Genomic DNA, 14,872 nt, shown 5'->3' with positions numbered 1-14,872 from the left:
TTCGGGACGACTCTGTGAAGGTCCTTGAGTGGCCCAGCCAGAGCCCTGACTTGAACCTGATTGAACATCTCTGGAGAGATCTGGAAATGGCTGTGCACCGACGCTCCCCATCCAACCTGATGGAACTTGAGAGGTTCTGCAAAGACGAATGGGAGAAACTGCCCAGAAATAGGTGTGCCACGCTTGTGGAATCATACCCAAGAAGACTTGAGGCTGTAATTGCTGCCAAAGGTGCTTCAACAAAATATTGAGCAAAGGCTGTGAATACTTATGGACATGTTATGTTTTCGTTCTTTATTTTTAATAAATGTACAAAAATGTGCAAAAAACAGTTTTCACTTTGTCATTATGGGTTTTTATGTGTAGAATGTTGAGGAAAATAATGAATTTAATCCATTTTGGAATAAGATGTAACATAACAAAATGTGGAAAAAATGAAGCGCTGTGAATACTTTCCGGATGCACTGTATATAAATATATTAATATACATAAATATATATTTATTTATATATGCATTTTCAATTTGATTTTACTTTTCTTGTATTAGTATACATACATACTTTTTGCACTTTACTATTATGTTTTTTAAATTTATTTTTATTATTTAAAAATGATAGATATTTATTTGTATCCCTTTTATTTGTGCTTATTCATTTCCTGTTTTCAAAGCACTCGTGAATCGGTGATGACATCACCGCTGTGCTCTCCTTGTAGAACGGATGTTCCCCCACGTTTACAGGGAGAACCAGAAGAGGACATTAAACCCAGTGTGTGACAGGAAGTGACCGACATGCACCATTAAGTTTGGCCACCAGAGAGAGCCCCGAAACCACTGGTGCATTTCGACATGACCTCGTCACAATAAAAGCCTGTGGGCCCGTTTCAGCGCAAGGAAAGACTTTCAAAACAAAAGCACTGAAGACACCATTAGCGTTAGCTTCTAATTATTGTTAGCTTCTAATTAGCAAAAGCTTCTAATTAGCATTAGCTCCTAATTAGCACGTTGGAACTTGATTGATTAAGTAAAAAGTCAGCTGTATTTAATTCTTTAGCTATTTTCACTCATTTTATCAGCTGGAGGCTGGAATGAAATACAGTGTCTTGTATTATAATATAATAATATTATTATTATAAGGTCAGCTGTCAGATACATGTATAGTGGAGTAAAAAGTACAATATCTTCCAGTGAGATGTAGTATACAAAAGTAGGAGTAACGGAGTGAAGTAAATACTTTATTATGAGTACAATGTCCTTTATACTTCACACACAACAACATGTGACCTCATAAATATACGCAGATAAAGTGACAGTTGAATTATATTCTGGGCATGAAGCACATCTCAAGTTTATATTCTTTTCTTTGACAGTTTATTATTTACATGAAGAGAAAAACGGGACTCCCCGAGTTTCTATTATCTTATTTCTTAAATTATTTAACAACATATTTATACAGAAATCAGAAAAAAGTCAACATTTACAGAGATTAGACTCTTGGATTCTAATATTTCATAACGGGTCCACTGAACCGGCCTGAGACCCAATTTGGGTTTCGACCCAAAAGACACGAACCAATAATAATATTAATAATATTAATAATAATATAATATGATACATTTTCAGGCTCTGCCTATTTTAATAAGTGATGATCCTCTCGGTGGCAGGTGAGTTTGTAGCAGTTTGGCCAATAAGAAGCAGGCTAATGTTTTAGTATGCAGCTAACTGAGGAAAGTACCAAAAGATACTTTGGTGTCTTGTGCTAATACATTAGCATCACGTTTACCACAAGTCAAGCTAATGGATGCTTAAACATTAGTGAGTTACTGCACATTGTGTTTGTGTTAGCATTGAGCGATTTATCACGGTATCGTTCAGTTTCAGGAGGTTTTAAATCAACAAGGTGAATGCTAAAGTGCTAGCTTGGAGGCTACTATAGTTTACTATGCTAAAGTGCTAGCAATGCTAAATAATACTCCAAGAAATTGTCAACATAGTATTAGCACTAACGTTAAAGCTAACGTTAGCCCTAATGTTAAAGCTACCATGAGCTCTAATGTTGAAGCTAACATTAGCGCTAACGTTAAAGCTAACATTAGCACTAATAACACGGATCTATGTGAGTTATTTTAACCCAAACCAAAATGTGTTCCTAAGTCTAACCAGCTAACGCGTGACGCAAACAGATCGACTAGCACGCCACGCTAGCTGGCTTGACTGCTAATTTTTGTGTTCTAGACCTGTATAGACCCAGTGTTCTAGACCCATTGCTCTAGGATTGTAGACCTAGTGTTCTAGATCCAGTGTTCTAGACCCAGTGTTCTAGTCCCAGTGTTCAACACACACAACATTTAACAGAACCAGTAGCATGCAAACCAAAGCACGACATTGTGATCTACACCACCGGAGAACCCATGTCCCAGCATGCACCTGTTCCATGAGTCAGTGTTTCTGTTCATAGTATAAGGTACAAACGAGATCCACAGCTGGTCTTCTAGAGCCAGTCATCATCTTCCTCCATTAAACTGCATTTAAATATTCAAGTTTATTTTAGGTCAAAGATGTCAATCTCTCTCTCTCTCTTTATTTATGTCTTCTACTCTGCCCCCCATCCCCCCATCCCCCCTCACAGCACCATGGTGGGTATGTGGTGCACCAGGGACGCGGGGTGCGGCATGGAGGTGAGCTGCGGGTGAGCGGTAGCAGGAGGAAGAGCAGGAGGAGGAGGAGGAGAGTGTGCGGCGTGGCCCGCAGCCCCGGCAGCGGCCCCGGACGGCCGATGCCGTGCGCTCTTCTGATGCGCGCGCAGCCCGGCCAGCTGTGAGTATGCGGACTGGCACACGTGACACTTGTAGGGCCGCTCGCCCGTATGCAGCCGCACGTGGTTACGCAGCGTGGACGACTGGCTGAAGCGGCGGCTGCAGAAGCGGCACACGAACGGCTTGTCCAGCGTGTGAATGCGCATGTGCGAGCGTAGGTTGCTGCGCGAGTTGAAGCCGCGGTGGCAGATGACACAGCGCATGCGCCCCAGACTGGTGGAGGTGGAGGTGGAATTGGAGGTGGAGGTGGAGGAGGACGAGGAAGACGAGGAGGACGAAGAGGAGCAGGAGGAGGAGGAGCTTTCACAGGTGTGGAACTCATCTAGGAGGAGGAGGAGGAGGAAAGGGTCCAGATTATGATCCTGATGAACGTTAATGTGGTTATAATAACAACAATTAAAAAAACTATACAACATTTTATGATCACTCTAAAATAATAAATACATTAATAATATACAATTTAATTATAATTCTTAAATAAATTTAAATAAAATGTAAAGATCATTCTAAAATGAATAAGTACAAATAAATAACTGATATAAAATGTTATGATGATTCTAAAATAATAAATACATATTTTACATTAAATTTAATGATCATTCTAAGATAATTAATCAATTAAAATAATAATTGATTCTGGAATGTATGATCATACTAAAATAAATAAACTTTATGTTTCAGTCTATGCGTCCGAATCGATGACATCATCGATCAATAATCCATATCGTACCCGCTTTGGTCTTCTTGCTCTGCTCCTCGTCTCCTCCGGGGATCCCCGGGATCCCCAGGAACGTGTTGTGGGAGTTCCCGTACCAGACCAGCAGCTCCTGGTCCGGAGGGATGGTCTGAGGGGAGACCAGAACGAGTCAGTACCGTCACTCAGCCAGCAGAGGGCGACACATTCCGGAGTCTGATGAGACCACGACCCTCCAGGTTCTCTATTCCTTACAGAACGTTATGTCCTTTATTATTTATAATCTACAGGCCGCATACAGAATAACAAATATTATAATAGTTCAAACAAGAGAAACAAGAATGATAAATAATCAAATTATCAATAAGAAACTAAAGAATCCTAAATAACTGAACAATTAAACATCCAGATGGAGTAACTATCATAACGGGTCCCTGTAAGACACATCCATGAAGTCCCTGTAAGACACATTCATGAGGTTCCTGTAAGACACATTCATGAGGTCCCTGTAAGACACATTCATGAGGTCCCTGTAAGACACATTCATGAGTTCCCTGTAAGACACATTCAGGAGGTCCATGTAAGACACATTCATGAGGTCCCTATAAGACACATTAATGAGGTCCCTGTAAGACACATTCATGAGGTCCCTGTAAGACACATTCATGAGGTCCCTATAAGACACTTTCATGAGGTCCCTGTAAGACACATTCATGAGGTCCCTAGAAGACATATTCATGAGGTCCCTGTAAGACACATTCAGGAGGTTCCTATAAGACACATTCATGAGGTCCCTATAAGACACATTCATGAGGTCCCTATAAGACACATTAATGAGGTCCCTGTAAGACACATTCATGAGGTCCCTGTAAGACACATTCATGAGGTCCCTATAAGACACATTCATGAGGTCCCTATAAGACACATTCATGAGGTCCCTGTAAGACACATTAATGAGGTCCCTGTAAGACACATTCATGAGGTCCCTATAAGACACATTCATGAGGTCCCTGTAAGACACATTCATGAGGTCCCTATAAGACACATTAATGAGGTCCCTGTAAGACACATTCATGAGGTCCCTATAAGACACATTCATGAGGTCCCTGTAAGACACATTCATGAGGTCCCTATAAGACACTTTCATGAGGTCCCTGTAAGACACATTCATGAGGTCCCTGTAAGACACATTCATGAGGTCCATATAAGACACATTCATGAGGTCCCTGTAAGACACATTCATGAGGTCCCTATAAGACATATTCATGAGGTCCCTGTAAGACACATTCATGAGGTTCCTATAAGACACATTCATGAGGTCCCTATAAGACACATTCATGAGGTCCCTATAAGACACATTCATGAGGTCCATGTAAGACACATTCATGAGGTCCATGTAAGACACATTCATGAGGTCCATGTAAGACACATTCATGAGGTCCCTGTAAGACACATTCATGAGGTCCATGTAAGACACATTCATGAGGTCCCTGTAAGACACATTCACGAGGTCCCTGTAAGACACATTTATGAGGATCCTGCGCGGTGCATTCACTGACCTCCACAGCCTTGTAGAAGATGCTGCTCCCGACCTGCACCACCTCCAGGTTCTGCTCCTGCTCGTTGCGGGCGCACTTGATGTAGGTCATCCAGCTCCTCTGGTCCTCCTGGCTGGCGTCGATGAAGTAACGTACGCTGCCATCCTCGTTGAACACCTGAGAGCAAGAATAGGATCAATATTTATACATATATACAAATATATATCTAGACATGTATATATAGAACAAGAATGTAGCATGAGCGACTGAAGAGCCCGTTCCCTTACGCTGTATCATATGACATCATGTTATCTATATGATATGATATATGATGTTATATGATATGATGTTATGTTATATTTATATAGGTTGTTGCTCTACTAAATGTGATGTAAGCACAGTATTTTACCTCCCACATGAGGTTGTTGTTCTTGTACAGGTCGATGTGTTCTGGGGCGATCAGCCGCCCGGTGAACGGTCCCATCTCCGTTCCTGCTTTGATCCACGTTTTAGAGAAAATACCCAAACCTTCTCCTGAAAGATACCAGAGACACAATGATGATACTACCTATGTGTACAAGTACACCCTCCGACTTGAGAGTATTTATTATAGCTATATATCTATATATGCTGCCCCCGCGACCCAAACCCGGACTAAGAGAATGAGAATGGATGGTTTGTATATATATATATGTGTCTGTAGGGGGCGCTGTGACCACGTGGATATATTCATGGATCATGTGTCTCTACTTGAAGTCTAGACTACGCCATGTGAATTACATGTAAATAAAAGTGATGCAAGAAATTTGCCCTGGCTTGGTGTGAACACGGGTGGGTCTCTGAAGGATTGGATGAGTTTAAGTAATTTTGTATTTGTTTATTGGGGTCCACATAACGTCACGGTTTTGCCGTGAAAAAGCACCCTTCTAATAAGTATTGATCTTTAACGCCTTGACATCATCCTTCAACAAGAGAGAAGTCAATGGGAGTAGTTTTGAGTATGGGGCTTGTAACTGTATGACGGCAGAAATGACAAATTCAAGCAAAAAATTCCCAACGTTGACGAATTATTGTAGCGCCCCTATTGTTCAAACTACACAAATTCTTTTGTGCATGTTTCAGGATGCAATGTGCACATAAACTGCAAGTTTGGAGTGATTAGTCCCAATAATGTAGAATTTATTAGCATTGAAAAACAAGACACACCCCCTAAAAGGTTCATTGGTCCATATGTCCTTAACACAATGAAATATACTACAGTTTTATATATATATATATATATATATAACAATTATATAGCTTTGATCATGATACACATACAGTTTGGTATGAATCAGACCCAGAATGTAGGACAACTGGACAATTATGTGTTTTTCATCAAATTCAAAATGTCGGAAAATCTAAGCAGGCGAAGCTTAAAGGTCTGAGAGGTTTTTTGTAGAGCAGGTCCAAGTGGACATGTGTGAAGCATGTAAAGTCACTCGGACATTCTGGGTGAGGGGCGTCGCCGGTCAAACTTTGAGGGGGCGCTAGAGAGCAATTTGTATTGACTTAAATTTGGCATCTATATCATATATATGTCTAGTTTAGCTTTTAGGGTCTGATACCCCAATATGCCCCCAAAGTGGAAAAATAAGATGCAGAATAATAATAAAAATCCTAGCAATTTAATTAGGGTCCCTAATTAAAAAGCAGATTAACATAATCAGACATATAAATATAATAAATGTACCTGGAACGGAGCTCTGAGCGATGATTACCTCGCTGGGGAGAACCAGACTGGAGAGCTTCTGGACCTCTATACACACACACACACACACACACACACACACACACACACACACAGACACACGCACACACACAAATACAAGTTTTAAATGATTAAAACAATCTTAATATAAAACTCTTTAAAGAAGAGAAACAAGTCACGTGAGAAGTGGGTTCACCCCTAATAGAGAAGACGAGGAGCAGGAGGAGGAGGAGCAGGAGGAGCACCACGAGGAGGAGGAGCAGGAGGAGGAGCAGCAGGAGGTCTCCAGTGTAAATGAAGACAATCGGGACATCGCGGCGAGTTTCACGCGCGTGTTGAGCGTGACACGCGAGAAACGAGCTTTAAATGGAGGTTTATTATATTATTATTAATAGAAGATTATGAGAGTTTATAGCGCGAGGACAACAAAAGGAGAACAAAAGGAGAAAGGGCCATGAATGCTTCGGGAGGAGGCCCGTTCACACGAGAACAAAGTAATCCGTTTAAGGGAAGTGGGGCTCCGGACGATCGGATCCGGGCTCCGGGACCGGGTCCTCCGGACTCCACCGAATTGTTCCGAACGAAGTTCATCGAGATCAGAAACGAATTCCACGGTGAAAGAAAGTTATTAAAATAAAATAATTAAATAAAAAGAAGGCCGCACACGTTGTGGTTCAACGATTATAATTAAATGATTCAAGAGCTCATATGTTTTTGAATTATTACCTAATAATAAGGTAGAATAAAGATAAACAAATACAAGTTAGAATGTAATTTAATAAATCTATTCATTAATACAAATAATTAAATGGCAGAATGAGTTTATCCGGTGAAAACCGGGCTGATCTCTTATTGATGAGGTTCACTGGTATTTATAACAATCCTATATATAAATAAAACATATATTACAAATAATATATATAACCCATAATTATATAAACTATGTGTGCAGGTTCATTCATATTTAACATATTTTATGGTCCGAAAAGAATTTATGAATTTAAATGAATAATTAATGTGTAGAAACATGTTCATGTTTTATCAGGTTATTATTTATCTCTATATACAATATAATAATATATATATATATATATATATTAATATAATAATATATATCAATTAAGATAAAACGCTGATGTTAAAATATTATGTTATAATAAATAAATAACGGGAAAGTGATGAAAGAATCAACAAAGTAATGAACCCATAAATTAAGACATTAAAAAGAACGGAAGTGATGAAGCGATGCTGTCTAAAGATATTTAATTGGTTAATTGAAGTCACTCACCTCCGGAGAAGGACTGCGCGAGCACCTCGGCTGTGAAGGCGGTCTTGGGGCTCTGGCCCGGCGCGGCGCGGTGGTCCTCGTGCTGCTGCAGGTGCTGCAGGTGGTGCAGGTGGTGCTGCTCGCCCAGCACGTGCCGCCAGCGGCCGTACAGGAAGCTGTGCAGGATGTCCGACGTGATGATGTCCGCGAGGCTCAGCGGCGGCTGCGGCTTAAAGCCCGGCTTCAGACCCATGGACGGGCCGGGCAGCACCGAGCCCATGCCGGGGACCGGGAGCGGAAGGACCGGAGACCAGGGGTACAGGGAGGAGGAGGACCGGAGGACCGGGGGAGGAGGGGGAGGAGGAGAAGGAGGAGAAGGAGGAGAAGGACAGCTCCCCAGGAGAAGCACACTTTAAATCCCAGAAGAAGAAGGAGAGCTCGCGCGGCTTCTTCTTCTTCTTTAAATGAAAAAGTGTCACGAGGAGACAAAGTTGATCAGAAGTGTGAAGGTCTGAGCGCGAGGAGGTTTATATAGAGCCGGTCTGTCTGACTACCTGTCTGTCTCTCTCTCACTGACTCTCTGACTACCTGTCTGTCTCTCTGACTGACTGACTGACTACCTGTCTGTCTAATGGGCTGTAATCACCTCCTACAACATTTATATAAAGAGAGGAGGGAGGAGAGAGAGAGAGAGAGAGAAAGTGTGTGTGTGTGTGTGTGTGTGTGTGTGTGTGTGTGCGTGTGTGTGTGTGTGTGTGTGTGTGTGTCCTCCGCGCTGCTGGCTCCGTGTTCAGCTCGGCTCGTGACGAGACCCTCAATTAGACTTAATGAGGAAACAACAGGGAGCAGAGACCAATACCCGTACCAGGACCCGGACCAGAACCAGGACCAGGATAAGGGTTAGGACCAGGACCCGGACCAGGATGAGGACCCGGACCAGGACCCTGCGAGGTTTCGCTGTCTGATCAGATGAATTGAACATTGAAGTCTGTTCGGTTACTTGGTGTGAGTGACAGAGCAGGAAAACAGATTAGAGAACAGATTACCAAAACAACAGCTGCTTTCTTCATCCCTCCATTCACCCTCCTCCTCCTCCTCCTTCTCCTCGCCCTCCTATAGTCTCGTCTCTCAACAGGATTATTATTCTTTCTTTCAATCTGATCTGTATTTATGAGCTTTTAAACATTTATTGTCGACACTCGTTAGCACGAGACACACACACACGCGCGCGCACACACACGGGCACCGACGCACAGACGCGACTGCACACGCACGCACACACACACACACACACACACACACAGTCGGTTGAAACATCAGTTTAATTTGGTTTTGATTATGATTTTATAAATAAAGAGAATAATTGTTATGAAAAATAACACATTTGATAATTTCAGATAAAATATAAGTGAATATGAAGTTTATATTTAACAGCAGTTTGTATTTGTATGTACAACTAATAAAATAATTAAAATAATAATAATAATACAATTAAAAAAAATGTTTGTGTGTAAAACTTACGAAATAAATAATAATGTTTTCATTTTTGTGTGTAAAACTTAATTTTTAAAAAAATAATAATGATAATATTTTTGTGTGTAAAACTTAAATATATTATAATATTATGATAACAATGAATATTATATTATATAAACGAAGCGGATAAAATATAAATATAATATAACATATGTAGATAATCATAGGATGTAATTACACGTTATTAACATTTAATCATCTATTTAAATATATTTGGAACAAATTAAATAGTCCCGTATATTTGACCGATAGACGGGGCTTCGTTCCCCGCCGCTCGAAGCCCCGCCGCCAGCTCGCAGAGCCGCTCGCCCCGCTGGACTCCCCGGGGAGTGTGTGTGTGGGGAGGAGGGGGGTGGTGGTGGTGGAGGGGGGGGGGGCAGGAGGAGAAAGGACCGGGAGAAAGGAGCAACGCAGCAAGGAAAGGGATTTTAAATGTTTTTCAATTGATTTCACTCAATGAACGTGTTGATTGTCTCCTCCTCCTCCTGCCTTCTTGTCTCCTTCTGCCGGCTGCACACGGGTAGCTTCATCTTAAGGATCGGGGGCCGTCAGCCAATAGGAGGAGGAGGGGGGTGGAGGGGGTGGCACGTGTAGAGACAAGAGGAGGAGGAGAGGGGGGAGAGAGAAAACAGAGGAGAGAGGAGAAGAATAGAAAGGAGAGAGGAGAGGAAAGAGAGGAGAGGAGGAGAATAAAGAGAGGAGAGAGGAGGAGAAGAAGAATGAGGAGGAGAGGAGAAGGAGAGAGGAGGAGGAGAAGTAAGAGAGGAGAAGAGAGAGGAGAAGAAGTATGAAGAGAGAAGAGGAAAATAAAGAGAGGAAAGAGGAAGGGGATCATGGGAGGAGTAGGGAGGAAACAGAGGAGAGAGAGGAGGAGAAAGAAAAGAGGAGAAGGATAGAAAGAGCAACTGGAGAGGGAGTCTGGTGGCAGAGCTGAGGATGGAGAGGTGAATGGAGGCGGCGGTGGGAACTAGCCCACATGTTTGTGTGATATTGTTGCGTTAACGTGATTATGCTCATTAGTATTCATGCTAATAATCCTCCTTTAAAGCCTTTGATAACCAGGAGCAGCAGGAGGAGGAGGAGGAGGAGGGGGAGGAGAAGAGGAGGAGCGGGAGGGAGAAGGAGGGTTCCTTTTTCTTTCTCTTCATCATCTTCATCATGTTTCAACAGGATGCAGTACATCATATTATATTATAATTGATTTGTTATTATTTATATTTGATCTTAAATATTAATAAATGTAAGAAAACCTGAACGTGTTTAAAGTCATATTTCATATTAAGTGTTGAAGGTATATATGGATATAACTTATATATAGTTAACTTATATATGTGATTAACTTATATATTTATTTATCTATGTGTATTTATCTATATGTATTTAACTTATATGTATTTAACATACATGTTTAACTTATATATGTATTTTATATGTAATTTATTTTGTATTTAGCTTATAAGTTATATGATAATTCTGTTAAACGACATGTAAAGTAATGTAAATACATACATAAGATAAACAAATATATGTTAAATACATATATAAGTTAAATACACATAAGTTAAATCCTTATATGTATTTAACATGTATGGGAGCAGCCCACGAAGTTTACCTACGTCACCCAGACCGGGGCACCCTCCCGGAGCCAGACCTTGGAGGGGAGCTCGTAGACGAGCATCTCGTGGCCGGGCCTTCGCCTTTGGGGTCCGATCAAACTCAGCCCAAAGAAAAGTCATGGAGCAACCACTCTGTGGACTCACCACCCGCAGGGACAAGCATCTGGGTCGAGTGCTATACCGGGCGGCGGTTTGTCGTTTTCTAGAGTCGCCCAGGGTGAAAGGCGCCGGGTGAGAGTGGGGATCCCAACGAGCCCCCAGCTGAGTGCTGCTCTGTTGGAGTTTCCCCCAGAGAACCAGAGGGTCGCCTCCCTGCACCGACGGGTTGTGGGGAGTCAGGCTCTGACTGTTTGTGCTGATGCACCAAACCGCAGTTCAGAGTATCGTCCTTCTTGGAGTCGGTGGTCTTGCAAAGGACTCCATAGTTCTCCTGGGAGACTTCAACGCTCACGTGGGCAACGACAGAGAAACCTAGTCGGGGTGATTGGGAGGAACGGCTTGCCGATCTGAACCTGAGCGGTGTTCTGTTATTGGACTTCGGTACTAGCCACGGTTTGTCCATAACCAACACCATGGTCCAACATAAGGTGGCTCATAAGTGGAGCTGGTACCAGAACACCTGAGGCCGGAGATCAATGATGGACTTTGTGATCGTATCTGCTGACCCGGACGGGGGACATTGCCAGGCGATGGACAAAGCACTTCGAGGAACTCCTAAGACTTGGAAGAGAGGAGCGAAATGGCACACATATCCCTGGAAGAGGCCGCTAAGGTCGCCAAAAAGCATGAGATCTGCCCTGAGATGCTGAAGGCGCTGGGCATTGTTGGGCTGTCTTGGCTGACACGCCTCTTCAATGACGCATGGAGGTCAGGAACAGTGCCCATGGACTGTAGGCAGGGGTGGTGGTTCCCATTTTTCAAAAAGGGGGATATAAGGGTGCAGCCTGGGGTGGAGTAGGTCAGGTTTGGGGGTCTCTGGATCACGTCTCTGCTGTTTGCAAATGATGTTGGTCCTGTTGGCATCCTCGGACCGTGACCTCCGGCATTCACTGGGGCGATTTTCAGATGAGTGTGATGGGCGGGGATGAGAGGCTGCACCTCCAAATCTGAGGCCATGATGTTCAGCTGGAAATCAGCCTTAGAGATAGGGTAAGGAGATGAGTGTCCTCTGTAGGGCTCAGCCTCAGAGATAAGGGTAAGGAGATGAGTGTCCTCTGTAGTGCTCAGCCTTAGAGATAGGGGTAAGGAGATGAGTGTCCTCTGTAGGGCTCAGCCTTAGAGATAGGGGTAAGGAGATGAGTTTCCTCTGTAGGGCTCAGCCTTAGAGATAGGGGTAAGGAGATGAGTTTCCTCTGTAGTGCTCAGCCTTAGAGATAGGGGTAAGGAGATGAGTGTCCTCTGTAGGGCTCAGCCTTAGAGATAAGGTAAGGAGATGAGTCTCCTCTGTAGGGCTCAGTCTTATAGATAGGGTAAGGAGATGAGTGTCCTCTGTAGGGCTCAGCCTTAGAGATAGGGGTAAGGAGATGAGTTTCCTCTGTAGGGCTCAGCCTTAGAGATAAGGTAAGGAGATGAGTTTCCTCTGTAGGGCTCAGTCTTAGAGATAGGGTAAGGAGATGAGTGTCCTCTGTAGGGCTCAGCCTTAGAGATAAGGTAAGGAGATGAGTTTCCTCTGTAGGGCTCAGTCTTAGAGATATGGTAAGGAGATGAGTGTCCTCTGTAGGGCTCAGCCTTAGAGATAAGGTAAGGAGATGAGTTTCCTCTGTAGGGCTCAGTCTTAGAGATAGGGGTAAGGAGATGAGTGTCCTCTGTAGGGCTCAGTCTTAGAGATAGGGGTAAGGAGATGAGTTTCCTCTGTAGGGCTCAGTCTTAGAGATAGGGGTAAGGAGATGAGTTTCCTCTGTAGGGCTCAGTCTTAGAAATAGGGTAAGGAGATGAGTGTCCTCTGTAGGGCTCAGCCTTAGAGATAGGGGTAAGGAGATGAGTTTCCTCTGTAGGGCTCAGTCTTAGAGATAGGGGTAAGGAGATGAGTGTCCTCTGTAGGGCTCAGTCTTAGAGATAGGGGTAAGGAGATGAGTTTCCTCTGTAGGGCTCAGCCTTAGAGATAAGGTAAGGAGATGAGTGTCCTCTGTAGGGTCTGCTGCACACCAGACCCCGGATTAAGCAGCTGAAAATGTATGTATGTATAGCTTATATGTATTTAACATATATGTTTAACTTATATATGTATTTAATGTGTATATATTATGTCACAATATAAATGATGCATTCTATATTTACATTAAAATTCAAACAGAACATCTTGTACGCCCTTTAACATTCAGATGAATGAGTCAGCGTTCATGTTAATTACACATTATGTATTATATATTTATATATCATGTATTTATATAAGTACTAAAGACCTGATGAACATCGTCCTCAGACTTCCTGCTTCTTACTGAATGCTGATGGAGTTTTATTGCTCCTGCTGCATCATGGGAAACATTTGGACTGGATCCAGTTCACCATCACTTTAATGTTTAATCAGGTCTGACACACTCACACACAGTTCATCTGTACTTACAGAACACACACACACACACACACACACACACACACACACAGTTCATCTGTACTTACAGAACACACACTCCGTTTCCTGTCTGATTTCTCCATCAGTCATCATCTCTCTTCATCCATCTCTTTTACAATAGAAGTGGCGCTTCCTCCTTAAATCCTGGTATTACATTATATATATGTAAATATATATGTGTGTATAAATATTAATATATATGTATATATATACATATACATATTTATACATATAAATATTACACGTATATATATATTTGTGTGGGTCCAGAGAGCACCTTGGAGGGCCACACCGGTCCAGAGATCACATCCACACATCTGAGAGCTGCAAGTGTAAAGAGTTCATATTCATGTTCATGGGACTCGACGCCTGAACAACAGAAGAGCTGCTTCATTGATCCCTGGAGGTCCGTCAGAGTGTGTGAGTGTGTGTGTATGTGAGAGAGTGTCTATGAGTGCATGTGTGTATTTGTGTGCGAGATAGTGTGTAAGAGTGTGTGATTACAGTAATGTCTTAATGACAGATGACATCACACCGTCCGTCAGACCATCTGTCTCCGCTCTGGGAACATGAATAAATGATAAATACCACTTTTCATTTCAGGACATGAAGAGATTCTGTGTGACACACAGAGACACTCACACACAATGGGTACATGGGGAATAGTTCTCGTGTATTTAATTCACCACAGAAGAAGTCTGATGAGTCATTAGTGACTTCCTGTTTCACTGCATGTTTATCTGCTCCACTTGTTCACATCTATAGAATCAGGTCCCTCAGTTTGTTCTTATCATTCAATAAAGTTCTATTGAAAAAGACAATGTCGTTATTAAAAGCTCTCATCAATATTTCTGATTTTGTAAATATTGACAATGCACAAATAAATATAAACTAAATAAATGTTTGAGAAAGACATATTTAGTTTGTTTTTCTCTAGTGGCAGTAACCCCATGTAAAAGTCTGACTTAATCCAATTAAAATCTTATTTAATCCATTTTATGTGATTTATCCAGCTAAAGTGTGATTCATCCAGCAAATTGGATTTAATCCATTTAAAGTGTGATTCATCGAGTTAGTGTGATTTG

General features: G+C 42.2%; 1 protein-coding gene across 1 annotated transcript; it reads right to left on the bottom strand.

Annotated features, from left to right (window-relative positions):
• Nucleotides 1-2,621: 2,621 nt before the first annotated feature.
• Nucleotides 2,622-8,343, bottom strand: LOC130196784 (PR domain zinc finger protein 12-like). Its single transcript, XM_056419149.1, has 7 exons — nucleotides 8,085-8,343; nucleotides 6,779-6,844; nucleotides 5,456-5,580; nucleotides 5,068-5,223; nucleotides 3,545-3,659; nucleotides 3,091-3,136; nucleotides 2,622-3,027 (listed from the first exon to the last, which is right to left on the bottom strand). The coding sequence occupies exons 1-7, from the start codon at nucleotides 8,341-8,343 to the stop codon at nucleotides 2,622-2,624; spliced, it is 1,173 nt and encodes a 390-aa protein (XP_056275124.1).
• Between the last annotated feature and the right edge of the window lie 6,529 nt (nucleotides 8,344-14,872).

Source organism: Pseudoliparis swirei, chromosome 7 (assembly GCF_029220125.1).
Source record: "Pseudoliparis swirei isolate HS2019 ecotype Mariana Trench chromosome 7, NWPU_hadal_v1, whole genome shotgun sequence".
Classification (NCBI taxonomy): domain Eukaryota; kingdom Metazoa; phylum Chordata; class Actinopteri; order Perciformes; family Liparidae; genus Pseudoliparis; species Pseudoliparis swirei.
This window is presented reverse-complemented; position numbering and strand designations above follow the sequence as displayed.